Source organism: Barbus barbus (assembly GCF_936440315.1).
Source record: "Barbus barbus genome assembly, chromosome: 5".
NCBI classification, from domain to species: domain Eukaryota; kingdom Metazoa; phylum Chordata; class Actinopteri; order Cypriniformes; family Cyprinidae; genus Barbus; species Barbus barbus.
In genome coordinates this window covers 7,191,485-7,207,212 of record NC_136733.1, presented here as the reverse complement: position 1 = coordinate 7,207,212, position 15,728 = coordinate 7,191,485, and the positions used below count along the sequence as shown (strand labels likewise).

General features: G+C 35.6%; 1 protein-coding gene across 1 annotated transcript in view; it reads right to left on the bottom strand.

Annotated features, from left to right (window-relative positions):
• LOC306869424 (astrotactin-2-like) overlaps positions 1–15,728 on the bottom strand; it is a gene marked incomplete at both ends in the record, with an annotated part of 458,741 nt that overhangs the window by 239,852 nt on the left and 203,161 nt on the right. The window contains one exon of the mRNA XM_079416194.1: positions 6,847–6,993. Within this exon, the coding sequence (XP_079272320.1) occupies positions 6,847–6,993 (147 nt within the window). The remainder of the gene's footprint in view (positions 1–6,846; positions 6,994–15,728) is intronic.

Genomic DNA, 15,728 nt, shown 5'->3' with positions numbered 1-15,728 from the left:
TTCAAGCTTGTTACGATCTGTTCTTTTATTCATGCAGGTACGTTCTCATTTATGCTTCTAATATTGTTTTGAATTTATGTAATGTTTTATTTTCTTTTTATGGAATATGTTGAGCACTATTTGTCTTGATTATATGAGAAAAGTTAAAATTGTAAAATGCCAGCAGTTCGCGGGAAGCGCGATTGAGGAGAGGTTGACCATACAAATGTGAAAGAAGGCCACAGATTCAAGCTTGTTACGATCTGTTCTTTTATTCATGCAGAATAAAATGTGTCCTGAGTAATTCATATCGCCTGATTCCATTCATCTACACACAACGCAGAGCTAAATGAAAACCAGTCACACTTGCATCAACAAACATAAATAAACAAAATAAATAAAGTCCCTAAGTAGATTTTCAAATACTTTAAATGGTTTAGTAAAAATATGCAGGCAATTATTTCTGTTTACTAATATGTATAACAATACAGATGAATATGATTAAATCCATTTCTTAATTGCATTTAGAAAAAAAAAATTAAATAATATTCAATATTTATAGCAAGCATTGTCCTAGTTCTTGTACTAAACTTTTTTTTTTTTTTTTACGTGCTTTAGCTAAACAGCTATTTGTTTAAAATTATAGTTCCTCCTTTTAATATTTTGTTAGTATTCAGAGAGAATCCAATGGGTGGGGCCTAAACAGGAAGTGTGTCCAGGCTAATGGAGAAACTTCATTCATTCATTCATTAAAAATAAATAAATAAATGCTTATTAGACCATCAGCGTAACAAATTGTTTCATTATTTATTACACTTTGTTAGTTGCTTTGAAGTCATATTTTTTATAAGGTATTCAGTTCGGGAACATCCAACATAAACGGAAAACCATCAGAAGACTGCAAAAAAATTAGCAGTGCTATTGCAATTAATATAATGCAGTTTTTGTTTGTTTGTTTGTTTTTTAAATACCATATCTAATTCATATGAATGCACTCAAAATTTACCATGCCTTATACTTCTATGTAAAACCTGATTGCATTTTATATTCTTTAAAAATTCTCATAAACAGGAAGGTACGGTGGCCGAGAGAGCTCAACGTGCTGCAACTTCAGAAAACACATGCAAATAGAAAAAGCACCAGCAAATCAATAAAACATCTTCATCAATTTGACAGCAGGTGCTGCAAATGTCCACAACACAAATAAAGAAACGCACTGCAAATGCTCACAACACAATCAAATAAAGAATTTTATTTGCAGCGCGTTTCTTTTTTTGGTTGGGTTGTGAGTTTTTGCAGTGCGTTTCTTTATTTGGTTGTGTTGTGAGCATTTGCAGCGTGTGTGTTGTCAAATCGACAAAGTTGTTTTCTTAATTTGCAGGCGTTTTTTCTATTTGCAGTGTATTTTTTTATTTGTTTTTGTTGTGAGCATTTGCAGCGTGAGTGTTTTCAAATCGACAAAGTTGTTTTCTTAATTTGCTTGTGGTTTTTTTTCTATTTGCAGTGTGTTTTTTAATTTGTTTTTGTTGTGAGCATTTGCAGCGTGAGTGTTGTCAAATCGACAAAGTTGTTTTCTTAATTTGCTTGTGGTTTTTTTCTATTTGCAGTGTGTTTTTTAATTTGTTTTTGTTGTGAGCATTTGCAGTGCATGCGTTGTAAAATTGATGAAGGTGTTTTTTTTCTATTTGTAGCGCGTTGAGCTCTCTCGGCCACCATAGGAAAGCTATAGCATAAGCTAAATATACAGCTAATAGCAGCGGACCATGTCTGAAATGAGTTTGACTAATGGCTGGGGGTTTCAGAAAAACAGTGTAAGTTTCTCTGGAAAAAATAAAAATTCTGATGACCTTCTGAATACCCCCTAAGAAACAATCAGCTGCTTGAATGTCATCGAACATTTTAATTAGAAACCTGATGCTGGCGACTGTGACCTCTTCAAATCTCAGACTAATGTAAGAGCCTTAAGTTGCAACTAATTATACAGTACAACCATTACAGAAGCTATATGCAAAGTGTGGGCTAATACGAGTGATCTGAAATTGTAGTTTGTCTGCATCTTTCTAAAAGAAACCCACAACAGATGGAGCCCATGACCCTCAGCAAACCTACCAGAGTATGTATGACAAATCACCTAGAAAACATGCTCTCAAATTAAGATATTTTTGGGTCCTGGAATGCATGTGTGTGTGTTCCTTTGGGGACAAATTTGTACCCAGAAGTGTTAAACCTGACAAAATCTCCTCAAACCACCTCTATTGTAATCTTTCAATAAAAATCACTTTTTTGTTTTTGTTAGTGTGTGTGTGTGTGTGTGCATGTTTATGTGGTTTATGAGGACACAAATTTGTATAATGACATGGGCATGACAGAGGTATTACAATATGAAGGTGGTTTATGAGGACACTGTCTATGTCCCCGTAATTCAAAAGGCTTAAAAAAACATACTAAATGGTGTTTTTTTGAAAGTCTAAACATGCACAAAGTCTCCTGTGAGGGCTAAGTTTAGGTGTAGGGTTGGTGTAGGGCAATAGCACACACAGTTTGTTCAATATAAAAACCATTACGTCTATGGAGAGTCCCCATAAACCACAAAAAACAATGTGTGTGTGTGTGTGTGTGTGTGTGTGTGTGTGTGTGTGTCTGTGTGTCTGTGTGTGTGTGTTGCTATAGAGGACCAAATGTCCTCAATATAGTGGAATTTAATGGCAATGATTTGTGAGGAAATATTATGTGTCCGCACTAATTAAAAGGCTCATAAATCAGCCAAATCACACTTGTGTTTACATCTAATGATGTGTAGGCTGAAGGGTTGGGGTATGAAAGTAAATATAATTAAACCAACAGAAAAAAAGTAACTCTAAAGATCTCTCTCTCCCTCTCTGTGTGTTTGTGTTTGTGTGTGTGTTACTTCAGTCTTTAAAAATGAATCACTCATTTATGTAAAATAATAACCTTCATAATGAGGTTCCAGCAACCAGATAAAAGGAACAATGATAATAATATGTGGCACATATACAGCAGCAGTATGCTGCCCAGTTGGCATATGCAAATTAGGTCGTCCCAAATACAAGCAGCTGCAGTTTCCGTCTTTTCATCTTTTTTTTCTCAGCAAAACACTCAGATGTAGATTATTTCAGATTTATTTGAAACATATCATAGCCAGATCATCTCACAGCTTTTCTATTGTATGTGTGTGTTTTGGCCATGTTTGTTCTCTGAGGGAGCAGCCCACAGCAACTCTGATAGATGGCCCAGCATCTCTGGACTGCAGCATCAGCATCACATGGCTTTAACTGGAGGTTTCTATGCTCTTCAGCAGCTGAATGTCTTCTGACCTTTGCTCACTCTCACCCTCATCACTGTGCATAATCACTGTGAGATCGTACAGATCTCTTGCTTTCTTCTTTTTAAGAGACTTGGAATTTCAGAATTATATATTATCATTAATTAATTTGAATAATTTGAAGCAGATATGATGAACTCATATGGCCATGGCAATTTTCACACAGTCTCTCTCTGATACACTGACAAACTGTCCAAGCTAAATCAGATTAATTCAAAGCATGCAGTTTCAATACTTGTGTCAAAATCCATGAATAGCCTGATAGTTTTTCTCCCTTTGTTTCTCCTAGACAGCAATGCGATTATATGAAGATCAAATATAAATTATTCTATTTATTTATTAATTTTTGTGCGCACACACAAAAAAAAAATGTTCTGGCACAACATAAAATTATTGGCGGGGAATAAATTCCATATTTTGCCACCAGTTAACCTATAATGCAAATCTGTAGAACGGACCAATGCTCTGTTCCAAATGGTGCACTTGATGTGCACTTGTGGTTTTGCAAAGGCTGCTGCATGCACTTGTCAGACTGTAGGGTTTCCAAATTGACATTTAAATGTTTCAGAAGCGTGCTCACAAGTGCCAAATGTGTGACTACTACAAGTTCTTGATTTGTATGTTTGTAAAGGTTTAGTGCGGCATTTGTGACAAAATCAAAAGGGTCAGGGTTTGGCTGGTTAGAATGGTCATGTTGTACAAGTTCTCTTGGCAACAATATCCAATTACAAGGATCATTGGAAAAACACTGCAAAAATGTACCAGTTTCCAGCTGAAATGAACACCAGTGGTAGTAAAACACCAAAAACGTTTATCCCCTATCACACAAATTATGTTTACAGGGCAGTGCTTATTGATTAACAAATACTTAATTTGACATGGTTCCTTGCAAAATACTATGTTATGAGCTCAAAACACTTTTACCATAATATATGATTTATAAACTAATACATTTTGATGTCTACATCACCTAACCAGCTCCATATATATATGGATTTTCTGACATAGTAAACTTGCTTGGTAGCGCACCTGGTACAGCATTAAACTTGTAACTTGTAATGTGTAGCACTTTGGGTATGAGTCCCGTAAAACACAAGTTCTGTCAGGACCACTATCGTCAAAATGATAGATACTTAGCATAAAGTTTGGTTTGGCGGTATGGTTCTGTTCAGTGCAAAAACTTCCTGCCCATCCATGCAGCCTGTCATGAATAAGCTGGGAGAGCAGCAACAAAGCAGATATCATTAATATACTTAATAATATTTAAGTGTAACATTATTCAAGATAAAGGACTCTGATTCAGCAAGGCATTGTCAGAAAGCCAAGTCCTAACTGTGCGAAAGGAGGAGTTGGGGATGGAGGAGGGTAATTTGCTCCTGAGCAAGCGGAACAAAACTGCTGATTAATACTAAATAGAGCTTATATAAGAATGCCGCGATAGGTGTCATATTCCTATAGGTAGATGTGATCAGCTGAGTATCAGCTGATGCAAGCTTGACTCACGTGACCTGACTAAAGCTAACACTTAATTCATGATAAAAGAGCTCAAAAGCTTGTATAAGCAAGACAAAATATCATGGTTGCTTTTTGCTAATTTTTATTTTTTTTATCTCACAATTTCTGTTGTTAACTCTTTCAGTTCAGTTTTAGGTTGTTGAACTCTTAAATGCATTCAATCATTATTACACATTTGAGTCTTTAGTGACCTGGACCTGCAGTAGGCCTATATATCCAGCACGGGTGGATCTCTAACTGCTGCCATAGCAAAAACTCTCTGGATATTTTAAGAACAATTACAGAAGAATAAACTAAAGCATATTTCGTTACCTTTTGAAACTTAGAAGAGTTAAATTTGAGCAGATTCATTTTACATCTCTGTTATCGTCAAAGCGCACTTCCACAGTGCATTCAGCATCTGGCTCATATTCGTGATCTCCACCATATTCAAAACTATTGTTTTCAATGACTTCAAAATAAATATTTTGATTGCTGACAGCTTATTATTATTTTTTTTACTTATTATTATTATTTTTTTTATTGTTATATTATTTATAATGAATAGACTGAGGAATACTAAGAAAGTTTATGTCTAAGTTAAAGAGGACCTATTATGCAAAAATCACGTTTATAAGCAGTTTGGACACAGTCGTGTGGCCGCAGTGTGTGAAAACAATAAATCATAATCATATACCAATAAATCATAAACAGTCTCTCCAAAAAGTCCCGCCCAATTGTGATGCTCTCTGTCCTATTAGCATAAACATAGCCCTGAGTGAGAAGCTGCGGTCCGCCATTACTGGAGATATTTACAATGTCAGCACCAAAGCGGCTTTACAAGTGTTGTGTTTTGGGATGCACTAATGAACATAGGAGTCACCATAATCTCCCCCCATCTGAGCCGAGGACACTGTATTTAAATTTCATTTTCGAAGGAAATATCCCGGGAAAAATCTGTAACGTCCCCTATATGTTTAGGAATTAATACCAACGCTTCGTGTGCGAACATCAACTGAAAAGTAAGTATCACACGTTTTTTTTTCCAAATTGCTTTTCTGAAAGAGGTTCTTGGCACTCTCTAAGGCTTATTGCTAAAGCTATCATTGTCTCTTGTGTGTTTTCACTGATTCTGCCTTCAAGTGCTATCAGAATGATCATGAATAAAGATAACAGGCTTGTATTGATAGTGGAATGTTTATTTGCAAAGGCTAGCACTGCTCATGCGGAGCTTGAGCTCTTGAAGCTCCGCCCTCTTCTCCGGGAGCAACAGCTCATTCGCATTTAAAGCAGCACACTCAAAACAGCGCGTTTTGGCTCACACCCTAAAAGTGGCAATTTTAACAAGCTGTAAAAAATTATCTGTGGGATATATTGAACTAAAACTTCACATATACACTCTGAGGACATCAGAGACATATTTTACATATTGTAAAAAGGGGCATAATAGGTCCCCTTTTAAAAAACGAAGGAGGGAGAGGGTAGCGTATATGAATATGAATAATGTCCAAGGTCACTAAAGACCAAAGGTATGCATTGTATAGGTGCATTGTATATTTAGAGAATTAACCTTTTGGTGTCACTCACCAGACATTCTATTTCCAAATTGCCACCAACAACCAGCATAATAAAGCATTGCCATTTTGACATAAATCTGTTTCAGACTGAAGGCACTGTTAGCACCTCACACTGGACATTTCACTTTGAAAGAGTTGTGAATCAGCAAAATATAATGATGTCTTCTCACAGCAAGGATGATCATTTAAATGCATGAATTAATAAAATGTGGAAATATACTTTGAACACAATGAAAATCACTTTAGATAAAAGTGTATATTAAATGCATCACAATAAAGATTACAAAAAAGCCTAACATTCACCAAGCTGGTATCAGGTGAATTAATGATCATTAATGTTTTGTTTGTATTGCTGTACTGAATCTTTTTAATTGTAGTAAAAAGGAAGTATAATAAAAAAAGGTTCCTATTGGTGTTAAAATAATACATTTTGGCTGTCTATAGATTGCTCACCGTCGGCGATGAAGTGTTCAGGAACGTGGAGCGTGACCTTGACGGTAAGAGGACAGGACGTTTGTGTTCCGTACACGACTGCCACCACACACGTGCAGACGGTGATCAGTGTTAACGTGGCCTTGCTCATGGGACTCTGAGGGCAGCCTGTGGGAACAGAAAGAGGAACACGATTATACAGATCAGATTCCTGCTGTTTCATATGATGTCACACCTCTCCCATTCACCATCACATGGACCCCTCACTGAACTACTGCCCTCTGCCATTAACAAACTCACATATATATATATATATATATATATATATATATATATATATATATATATATAACCATATATGGTAACACTTTAGAGTAGGGAACACTTATTCACTATTAACTATGACTTTTCCCTCAATAAATTTCTAATTTGCTGCTTATTAATAGTTAGTAAGGTAGTTGTTAAATTTAAGGATTGGGTAGGATTAGGGATGTAGAATAAGGTTATGTAGAATAAGGCATTTATATGTGCTTAATTTTTACTAATAAATGGTGTTTTACTAATTCAGAATGCAGCAGCACGACTGATCTTCAACGAGCCCAAAAGAGCGCATGTTACACCTCTCTTCATCTCCTTGCACTGGCTACCAGTGGCAGCTCGCATCCAGTTCAAGTCACTGATGCTTGCGTACAGATCTACCACAGGCTCGGCACCCTCCTACTTCCACTCACTATTACGAACCTACATCCCCTCCAGAAGTTTGAGATCTGCTAGTGAGCGACGCCTTGTGGTACCATCACAGAGAGGCTCAAAATCACTCTCCAGAACTTTCTCGTTCACCATTCCTGGCTGGTGGAATAATCTTCCCACCCCTATCCGGAACGCCGGATCTCTGGCAACCTTCAAGCAACAACTGAAAACTCATCTCTTTCGGCAGTACTTGACTTCATCCTAAAAAAAAAAAATTTTCCTCTATCTTTCTCTCCACCTACTAGCTTGTACTTATTTGAACAATGACTGAGACTTGGTGTTACGAGCACTTCCTCTGTCTGACTGCCTCTTCAAGATGAATCGCTTTTTGTATTCCCCAATTGTAAGTCGCTTTGGATAAAAGCGTCTGCCAAATGACTAAATGTAAATGTAAATGTAAGTGGCTAATATTCTAGTAATATGCATGCAAATAAGCAACTATATATATATAGGTAAGGTTGTTTTTAAAATAAGTTTCTTTCGCTCAACAAGACTGCATTTATTTGATCAAAAATACAGTAAAAAGTTGAAATAATTGTTCTCTATGTGAATATATTGTAAAATGTAATTTACTGCTTTGATCAAAGCCGCATTTTCAGCATCATTAGGCTACTCCAGTCTTCAGTGTCAAAATGCCCTTCATAAATCATTCTTTCTAATATGCTAATTTACTGCTCAATAAACATTTCTTATTCTTTATTTTGAAAACAGTTTTACTGCTTCATATTCATATTTTGTGCAAACCGATGTTTTACAGATGTCTGTAGTGTAAATTGTTGATCAATTTAATGCATTCTTGCTGAATAAAATTATTGGAGAAAAAAAACCCAGATGTTTTGTGAGGAACAATTATTTTAACTCGCACTAATCTGAATGTTTCAAATGTTTTTCTTTAATTAATTGATTGTGATTTTTTTCCCCCTCTTGAATCTGAACCAGTTTCCAGAGTGTAATCATGTCACTCTCTAATTAAAAAAAAAAAAAATCTATAATGTTTCCTGGGTGAGCAACAATAACCAAAGGAGGGGTGGAGTTTAGGGAAAGGTCGATTCGGATCACTTAATACAGCGAGAAGCTCTAATGCTACAATAAAACGAGGAACAACAAGCCCCCTGATGCTTTCTGAGGACAGCCTGACTATAAATTGAATCCTCGAGCTGCCTGTAGAGTGGACGTGGGAGTGAGAGTGTTTATTCCCATGTCTAAAAGCTCTGTGATGACGATCAGATTTATGTAACATAGAAAGAAAAGCTTAAAGACCAATAGAAACAATTCGTCTGTGCTGCAGAGGTTAAACTAAAACTCTGAAACCTCCACATCTAGTGAGAAATGACAAATAGGATTTGACAGCTTTAATGAAGATCAGACGCTTTAAAGTCAAAGAACAGCATGTAATAAAAAGAACAGGTAACAATTAATACCAGCTCACAACTAGCAAGACATATTAATCTTATGAACATATTGGTGACCTTCGCAAGCAAACAAACTCTCTAAGGTATTTATTCTGTTCTTCAGTTAGCTGAGTTTATAAAAAGTCCTTGGTAAGACTTGACTGATTTGTTTGTGCAGAGAAACAGATAATGGGTTTTCATCATTACCCGACATGACTTAGATATCAGAGTTAGCCTAAAAATAATATATAATAACTGTTTTCTTGGAAACTGTGCGAGATACACCCGACTAAGTGTTATAGAGTATCCGGTCGGGTGAAATAAAAAGTGAAAGCAACTCCTCTTCAAGCAACTTCAAGAACCTGTGATTTCTGTAGATTGCATCCAAACATCTCACAGATGCTTGTATTTGTTTTGTTGTCTCTGTCGTGTTCAACACTCCTCCGAGAGGTCACACCTGGCTTGTTCTTCACACTGCATTCACAGCATCTCACGTCTCTTCCAGAACAATCTGTTCCTAACTGTAGCCATCGGAGAAAAGCCTACGATTATTAGCTCCATCTCGACTGGAGATCCGGAATATATATATAAAAAAAAAAACAGATGATGTGCGCACACAGGTAAACAAAAAAATATGTGCAAAATAAACAAAAAATATATTAAATCACCATCTGGAAGAGGTTTTGAACTTATGACAACAGAAACAGAATATGCACTCAATATAGATCTAGCAATGTTGTACATATTTAAGCATAATTTGGTAAGATTTTACGATTAGTATTAACATTTATTCATCTTTGTTAAAATTAATTGTTAGTTCACGTTAGCTCAAGTCCATGAATAACATTAAAATATTTGTTTTGATTGAAATAATGTATCAGTAAAGACTGAAGCTAATGATAGGTAAAATTAATAAGTGCTTTAGAAAAATTTTAATTGTTAGTATATGTTAGTAATGCAACTAATGTTAACAAATGGAAACATATTTTAAAGTGTAGCACATTATTGTATGCTTATAGTGATATAGGCCAATTTGCACGACATTTTAAAACAAAAGCAGGTGCTTAATACACTATCACAAATGAGAAACATTAAAGCATTTATTAATCAGTTACTGGCAAAATAATGCATATGCGAGAACTCTTCTAGGATTTTTTATTTTTTTTTAATAAGAGCTGAATTCTGAATAAGAAACCTAAATGAATCTCAATAGTACCTTTTTTATTGGCCGAAAACAAAATAATATTGATTGTGATTAAATTGATGTGGTGCAAAAGCATTTAACAGGATTCTTTTTGAAATGGTTTATCAATATTGTCTTCCAATTACAATGTATGATTTATCACAAGACATGCACACCGAAATGAAATGATACAACCAGAAGTAACAAATGTAGCCTATTTTCAATTTTAAGTACATAAATTCCAAACCAACTGTGACAGGGTTGAAATAATTTAATGCATTTCGGTTTGTAAGGTTTATATCAATCAACATATTTAGGTTAGGCTATTTAGGGGTACTACTTGTAGAATCACCATTGCATTACCCATCTTTATTGACCACTAATTTATGATGCATCCATTTTTTAGTTTGCATAGCATTCATTTAAATGGCACTTTTTTGTGCTGAAGAAATCCCTTCATATTGACAAATGATGTTAAGTAATTCAACAATGATTCATACTGTATGTTTGACTGATATATAAATAACTTATTATATTACAGTGTTTAGTCGTTTAACAGTTGCACTGAAATAATAGGTTACAATGACACATCTTTAAACGTGAAACTGGCCGCAATCACTGTGAAGGACTTAAGAGCACATTAGCATATGTACCAACACAACAGCATATAAACACGTCAAACACACACTCGCTCGCTCTCTCTCTCTCTTGGCTTTCCTAAGTGAATGATCAAGTCCTTAACAAAGCTTAGCTGAGCTTCACACTTGTGTGTCCTTCATGCTAGAGTACATCTTCCACACAATACTCAGCAACACTCCTGGCTGTGCATTGATAACGCTCATGCATACATATAAAACATGACAAACACTGATAAGACACAAAAACACATGTACACATATACACATCGCTTTCTGTGTCTGTCTGCAATGCAATAACTCACAGGATAACTTCAGCATGAGTTGTTTATCAATAACCATTTTCAAACTGAAAATCGCTGCTCGGCGAGAAAACAAATGTACGCAACAGAACCATAGAGATGGATCCTCTCTGAACTCTGAGCATGACATATATATTTGTGCATGTCCTTGAATGCACACCCACAACATCCTCTTGAAAATAGCTCAGCTATCAGCACAGATGGAGTATGACGGATAATTCATGGCTATAGCGGCTCAGAAGAGCAAACAGTGGCCTTGAGGAATCAATAATGAACCCTGTTCTGTCCCTTCTGCTCAGACCTCCTGATTTGATAGTGAGCAAGTTTGCAGCACTTCTACCATTGCAGCTTTTGATACAGATCGATTTAGCCTGACACCACCACAATGAAAAGGGCTGAAACTCAGTGAAATAAATTTCCTAGACAATTTATTCTTCTTATACCTTTTAACTTTGAGTTTTGCAATGGAAAATACACTGCAAAAAGATAACGGGGAAAATATATAAATGAGTGGTGCTCGCCACAATTTTTTATCTGCCCTAAATCTCTATGATATATTTGGGTCTGTAGATCGGACTAGGGTTTAATGTAGGTCTATGGGTTTTTATTATCCTCCTGGTAAAAATTGCAAGCCTGATCATTCAGAAAAGTATCAACAAAGCTCTCACAAGCTGTTTGATTTAAGGTCTCATTCACATCCGTAGCACAAAAGGTGTGGGAAAAGGTGCAGCTGAAGTGGGTGGAAGAACTAAAAGCAATAACAGTAGTGATGCTTGCCTTGGGAAGAGGACTATAATATCACAGTCCCAAGCCTTTCACTAAAAGGGAAAAGTAAAAAACAAGTCCATCTCGTGCTTTCAAGAGCCTTACAAAACAAACAGCCAATATAAATATGCTGCCAGAAATAAAAATAGTTTTTTTTTTTTCTCAGCATTCAGGGCAACATTTGAACGGCCATCAAAGGAGAACTCCCTGCAATCACAATATCTATATTAAATGAAGTGAAGTGACATACTGCCAAGTATGGAGAACCATACTCGGAATTCGTGCTCTGCATTTAACCCATCCAACGTGCACACACACAGCAGTGAACACACACACACCGTGAACACACACCCGGAGCAGTGGGCAGCCATTTATGCTGCGGCGCCCGGGGAGCAGTTGGGGGTTCGGTGCCTTGCTCAAGGGCACCTCAGTCGTGGTATTGAGGGTGGAGAGAGCGCTGGACATTAACTCCCCCTCGCCCGAGACTCGAACCTGCAACCTTTGGATTACGAGGCCGACTCTCTAACCATTAGGCCACGACTTCCCTAATTTTCCGACTTTCCCTATTAGTCACAGTATCTACCATCATATATAACTGTGCATGCCAACCAGCGTTATGGCTTTTTGGGTTTGCTTATTTATTGATTTAATTAGTTATTTAGTTAAATCCAGGTCACATTAAAACTTGGAAACTTGGTAAATCAATTAACTAGTTGCTTATTAGCATGCATATTGCTAGCATATTGGCTGTTTATTAGTACTTATTAGTCACATATAAATGCCTTATTCTGACCACAAAACATAAAACCTAAACATAACAACCTTACCTTACTAACTATTAATAAGCAGCAAATCAGTAGTTGTAGTTAATAGTGAATATGTATCCCCTAATCTAAAGTGTTACTGTCACACTTTAATAACTATTAACTATGATGTTTGCCTCAATAAACTACTAATGATGATTTTCACTAAAATTTCATGGCCCCCAGAATATTTTGTTGTATGAATAACTGAACATGCAATACACCTAAATAAAGAACAGAGCCTCTACTTTTAAACAAAAGGCATAATTTAAGCAAAAGTTTGAGCAAAGAAAACCTGAGAAAATCCTTTTTTTTATCTAATACTACATCTGGATCATATTCAGTGCAATGATCAAAGCAAAGATGCAGTAGATGGCTTCCATCAGCACCCCCAAAGCTTTCACAGTCCTTTGCCACTTCCTGGATGGACATTTCACTCAGTAACATTATAGGCAATTTTCATTTCTATGATATTTATTGTTGATCATTGCATTATTTTTCATATGCATATGCTTACAAATGACATCCCTCATTTCTGCGCCTTCCTTGCCTGTTTTGATCAGCACATTTTGGACTTATTAAGGAGATGCATAAGAGCACCTTCGAGCATATAACAGTGAGAACGCGGAAACCCAGAAAATGATGTTTGGCAGTAAAAGGTTAACGTCATTACGGTTCCCAAAAGTTATTTTTATTTTTTTCAAGAAACACACAAGTCAAGTCAGTGACAAGTAAGTATTTGTTTGTTTGTTTGTTATTTATTTAACAATCAAGATTTCTAATCAAGCTTGAATTTTGTAAATTATTCTAATTACGAAACTGTGATTTAGTTGTGAATATTTAAGAGTAGTTATAGGTTAGCTGTGATTTCAGCTTTATCAGCGCAAATAAATTGTATAATAAATAAGTAAATAAATATTTCCGCTATATCAATTTATCAAACATGACACATAATTTGAGATCATGTTTAATTGTGCTTAATTATCTCCAAAACAGATAACATGAATCTGGCAATGCTTTATTATGTTGGTTTTTGTATGTATCATGACAGTTCAGAAATAAAATGTCCGCTGAGTGGCACTAAAAGGTTAATACTGTCTGAAAATACATAAAACCGAACCGATGGTGTTAACAAAAACAAACTTTAGATAAAACACATTTGCTGAAGCAAATCATGTTGTAATTTCTCAATTCTTCAAGTCTTTATACTTCTGTAATGTGACTCGTGTTTCACGGGACTCATACTCGTGTGTTTTAGATCATAAGTGAATTGCTGTACTGGGTGCGCTACTGAGCAAGTTTACGACATCAGAAAAGCCAAACATATGGAACTAATTATGTGATACAAAAGTCAAAATGTATTAGTTTTCAAATCATGCACTATTATAAAAGTGTACATAACATAGTATTGTGCAAGGAACCACAGAAAAATAAGAGGTATACTTTAGGTAGAGGCATATTTTTCCAATGAGCCTATAGGTTGAGTGGAAATGTTAATTACTTTCAGAAAATGCTGCCTGCTTTTTAAGAACAGCGTTCAAGAAAGCATGCAAAAGAAGCCTTGAATTTTAGCTACCAAAGGTTCACAGCTCACTAGGTTTTAGAACACAGTGACAGTTTATAGGGCAGATTTTGGTATTAAATTCATCGTAGTGCGATTAAAGAGTCTGAGAGTAATGTCAGTGTGAACGGTGATGTTCGTCTCTTGTGAGGCATCGCTTTGTGCACCGTCATAAATTATCAGTGGGCCATTCTGAAAGCTGGTGATAGATGAGTGTAACTGCAGGACTCTGATGCTACGTGCTGAGCTAATCATCTCTACCAGGAGTTGTTTGTCTCTCAGCCCTGATAAAATAACAACAGGAAGTGACTGATTTTTCCTCCTCCACTTTTGCAGACATGGTGAGCTAATTTGCATAGAGAGATCTTTGTTCCAGAAAAATCTATTTTAAAGTTTGGCCTTGTTTGATATTTTCCTTATGTTATGTGATCTGCTGCACGCATTCATGAACCTCAGTTTCAGCATTAAATAGCGGACATTTAAAGCCAGTTTTATTTCAGTTAAATTGGTGCTCCAATACATTTTTTCAGCAATAAAAGCACAATCAGATGCTCTTTTGAGACATTAAACAATAGATAAATTATAATGTAACAAAATTAATATTTGGAAAAAAGCTTGTTTGAAAAACACATTATGATTCAATAATCTAACATTAAATTATACCAGTCCAGTTCATCACGTTAAATAATGGTGCAAATACCATTAATTTGACGAGCGCAAACATTAGTAAATTGTGTTGCATGATTCATTTTAATACTTTCCCCCCATAAATTTCGTATCTCAAATGTTAAATCCTACAAATCCATATTCAATAAGGTCAGGTGCAAAAATAACTGTATCCACGCCTTTTCAGCGCTAATTATTCACTGAGCTTCTTTAATAAAACCTAGCAGTACTATTTTAACGCCAAAAGACGTTTTGCGCTGGCGCAAGCTGTTAGTAAATATGGCCCTGACTGTACACTGTAATAAAATTACATGATAAATAAATAATAACAACATATGTTGGTCCCACTTTATATTAGGTGGCCTTAACTACTGTGTACTTACATTGAAATTAATCATTTGATACAATGCACTTATTGTGTACATACATGTTTTTACATTGTACTTATATTTTTAAAAATATGTATTTGTAATTACATCTGTAATTAATTTCTGTAGTTACATTTATAATTACACTGTTGACCCATCCCTCACACCTTAACCCACCCTTAAACCTACACATACCACCAAACCTGTCCTTAACCTTACCCGTATCCCACCTCAATAGCAGCAAAAGTGTTTTAAAATACAATATGACCACAATAAGTACATTGTACTTATTTTCTGATGTAAGTACATAGTAGTTAAGGCCACCTAATATAAAGTGTGACCCATATGTTTTCCCATTAGTCAATTTGATTATACTTTAAATAGTTTATAGTTTACATTTTTTTAAATGCAATTAGCTGAACTTTAGAATTTTGTTTGACCCACTTAAGTGATCTTCAGTACATCTAAAATGTAATTTC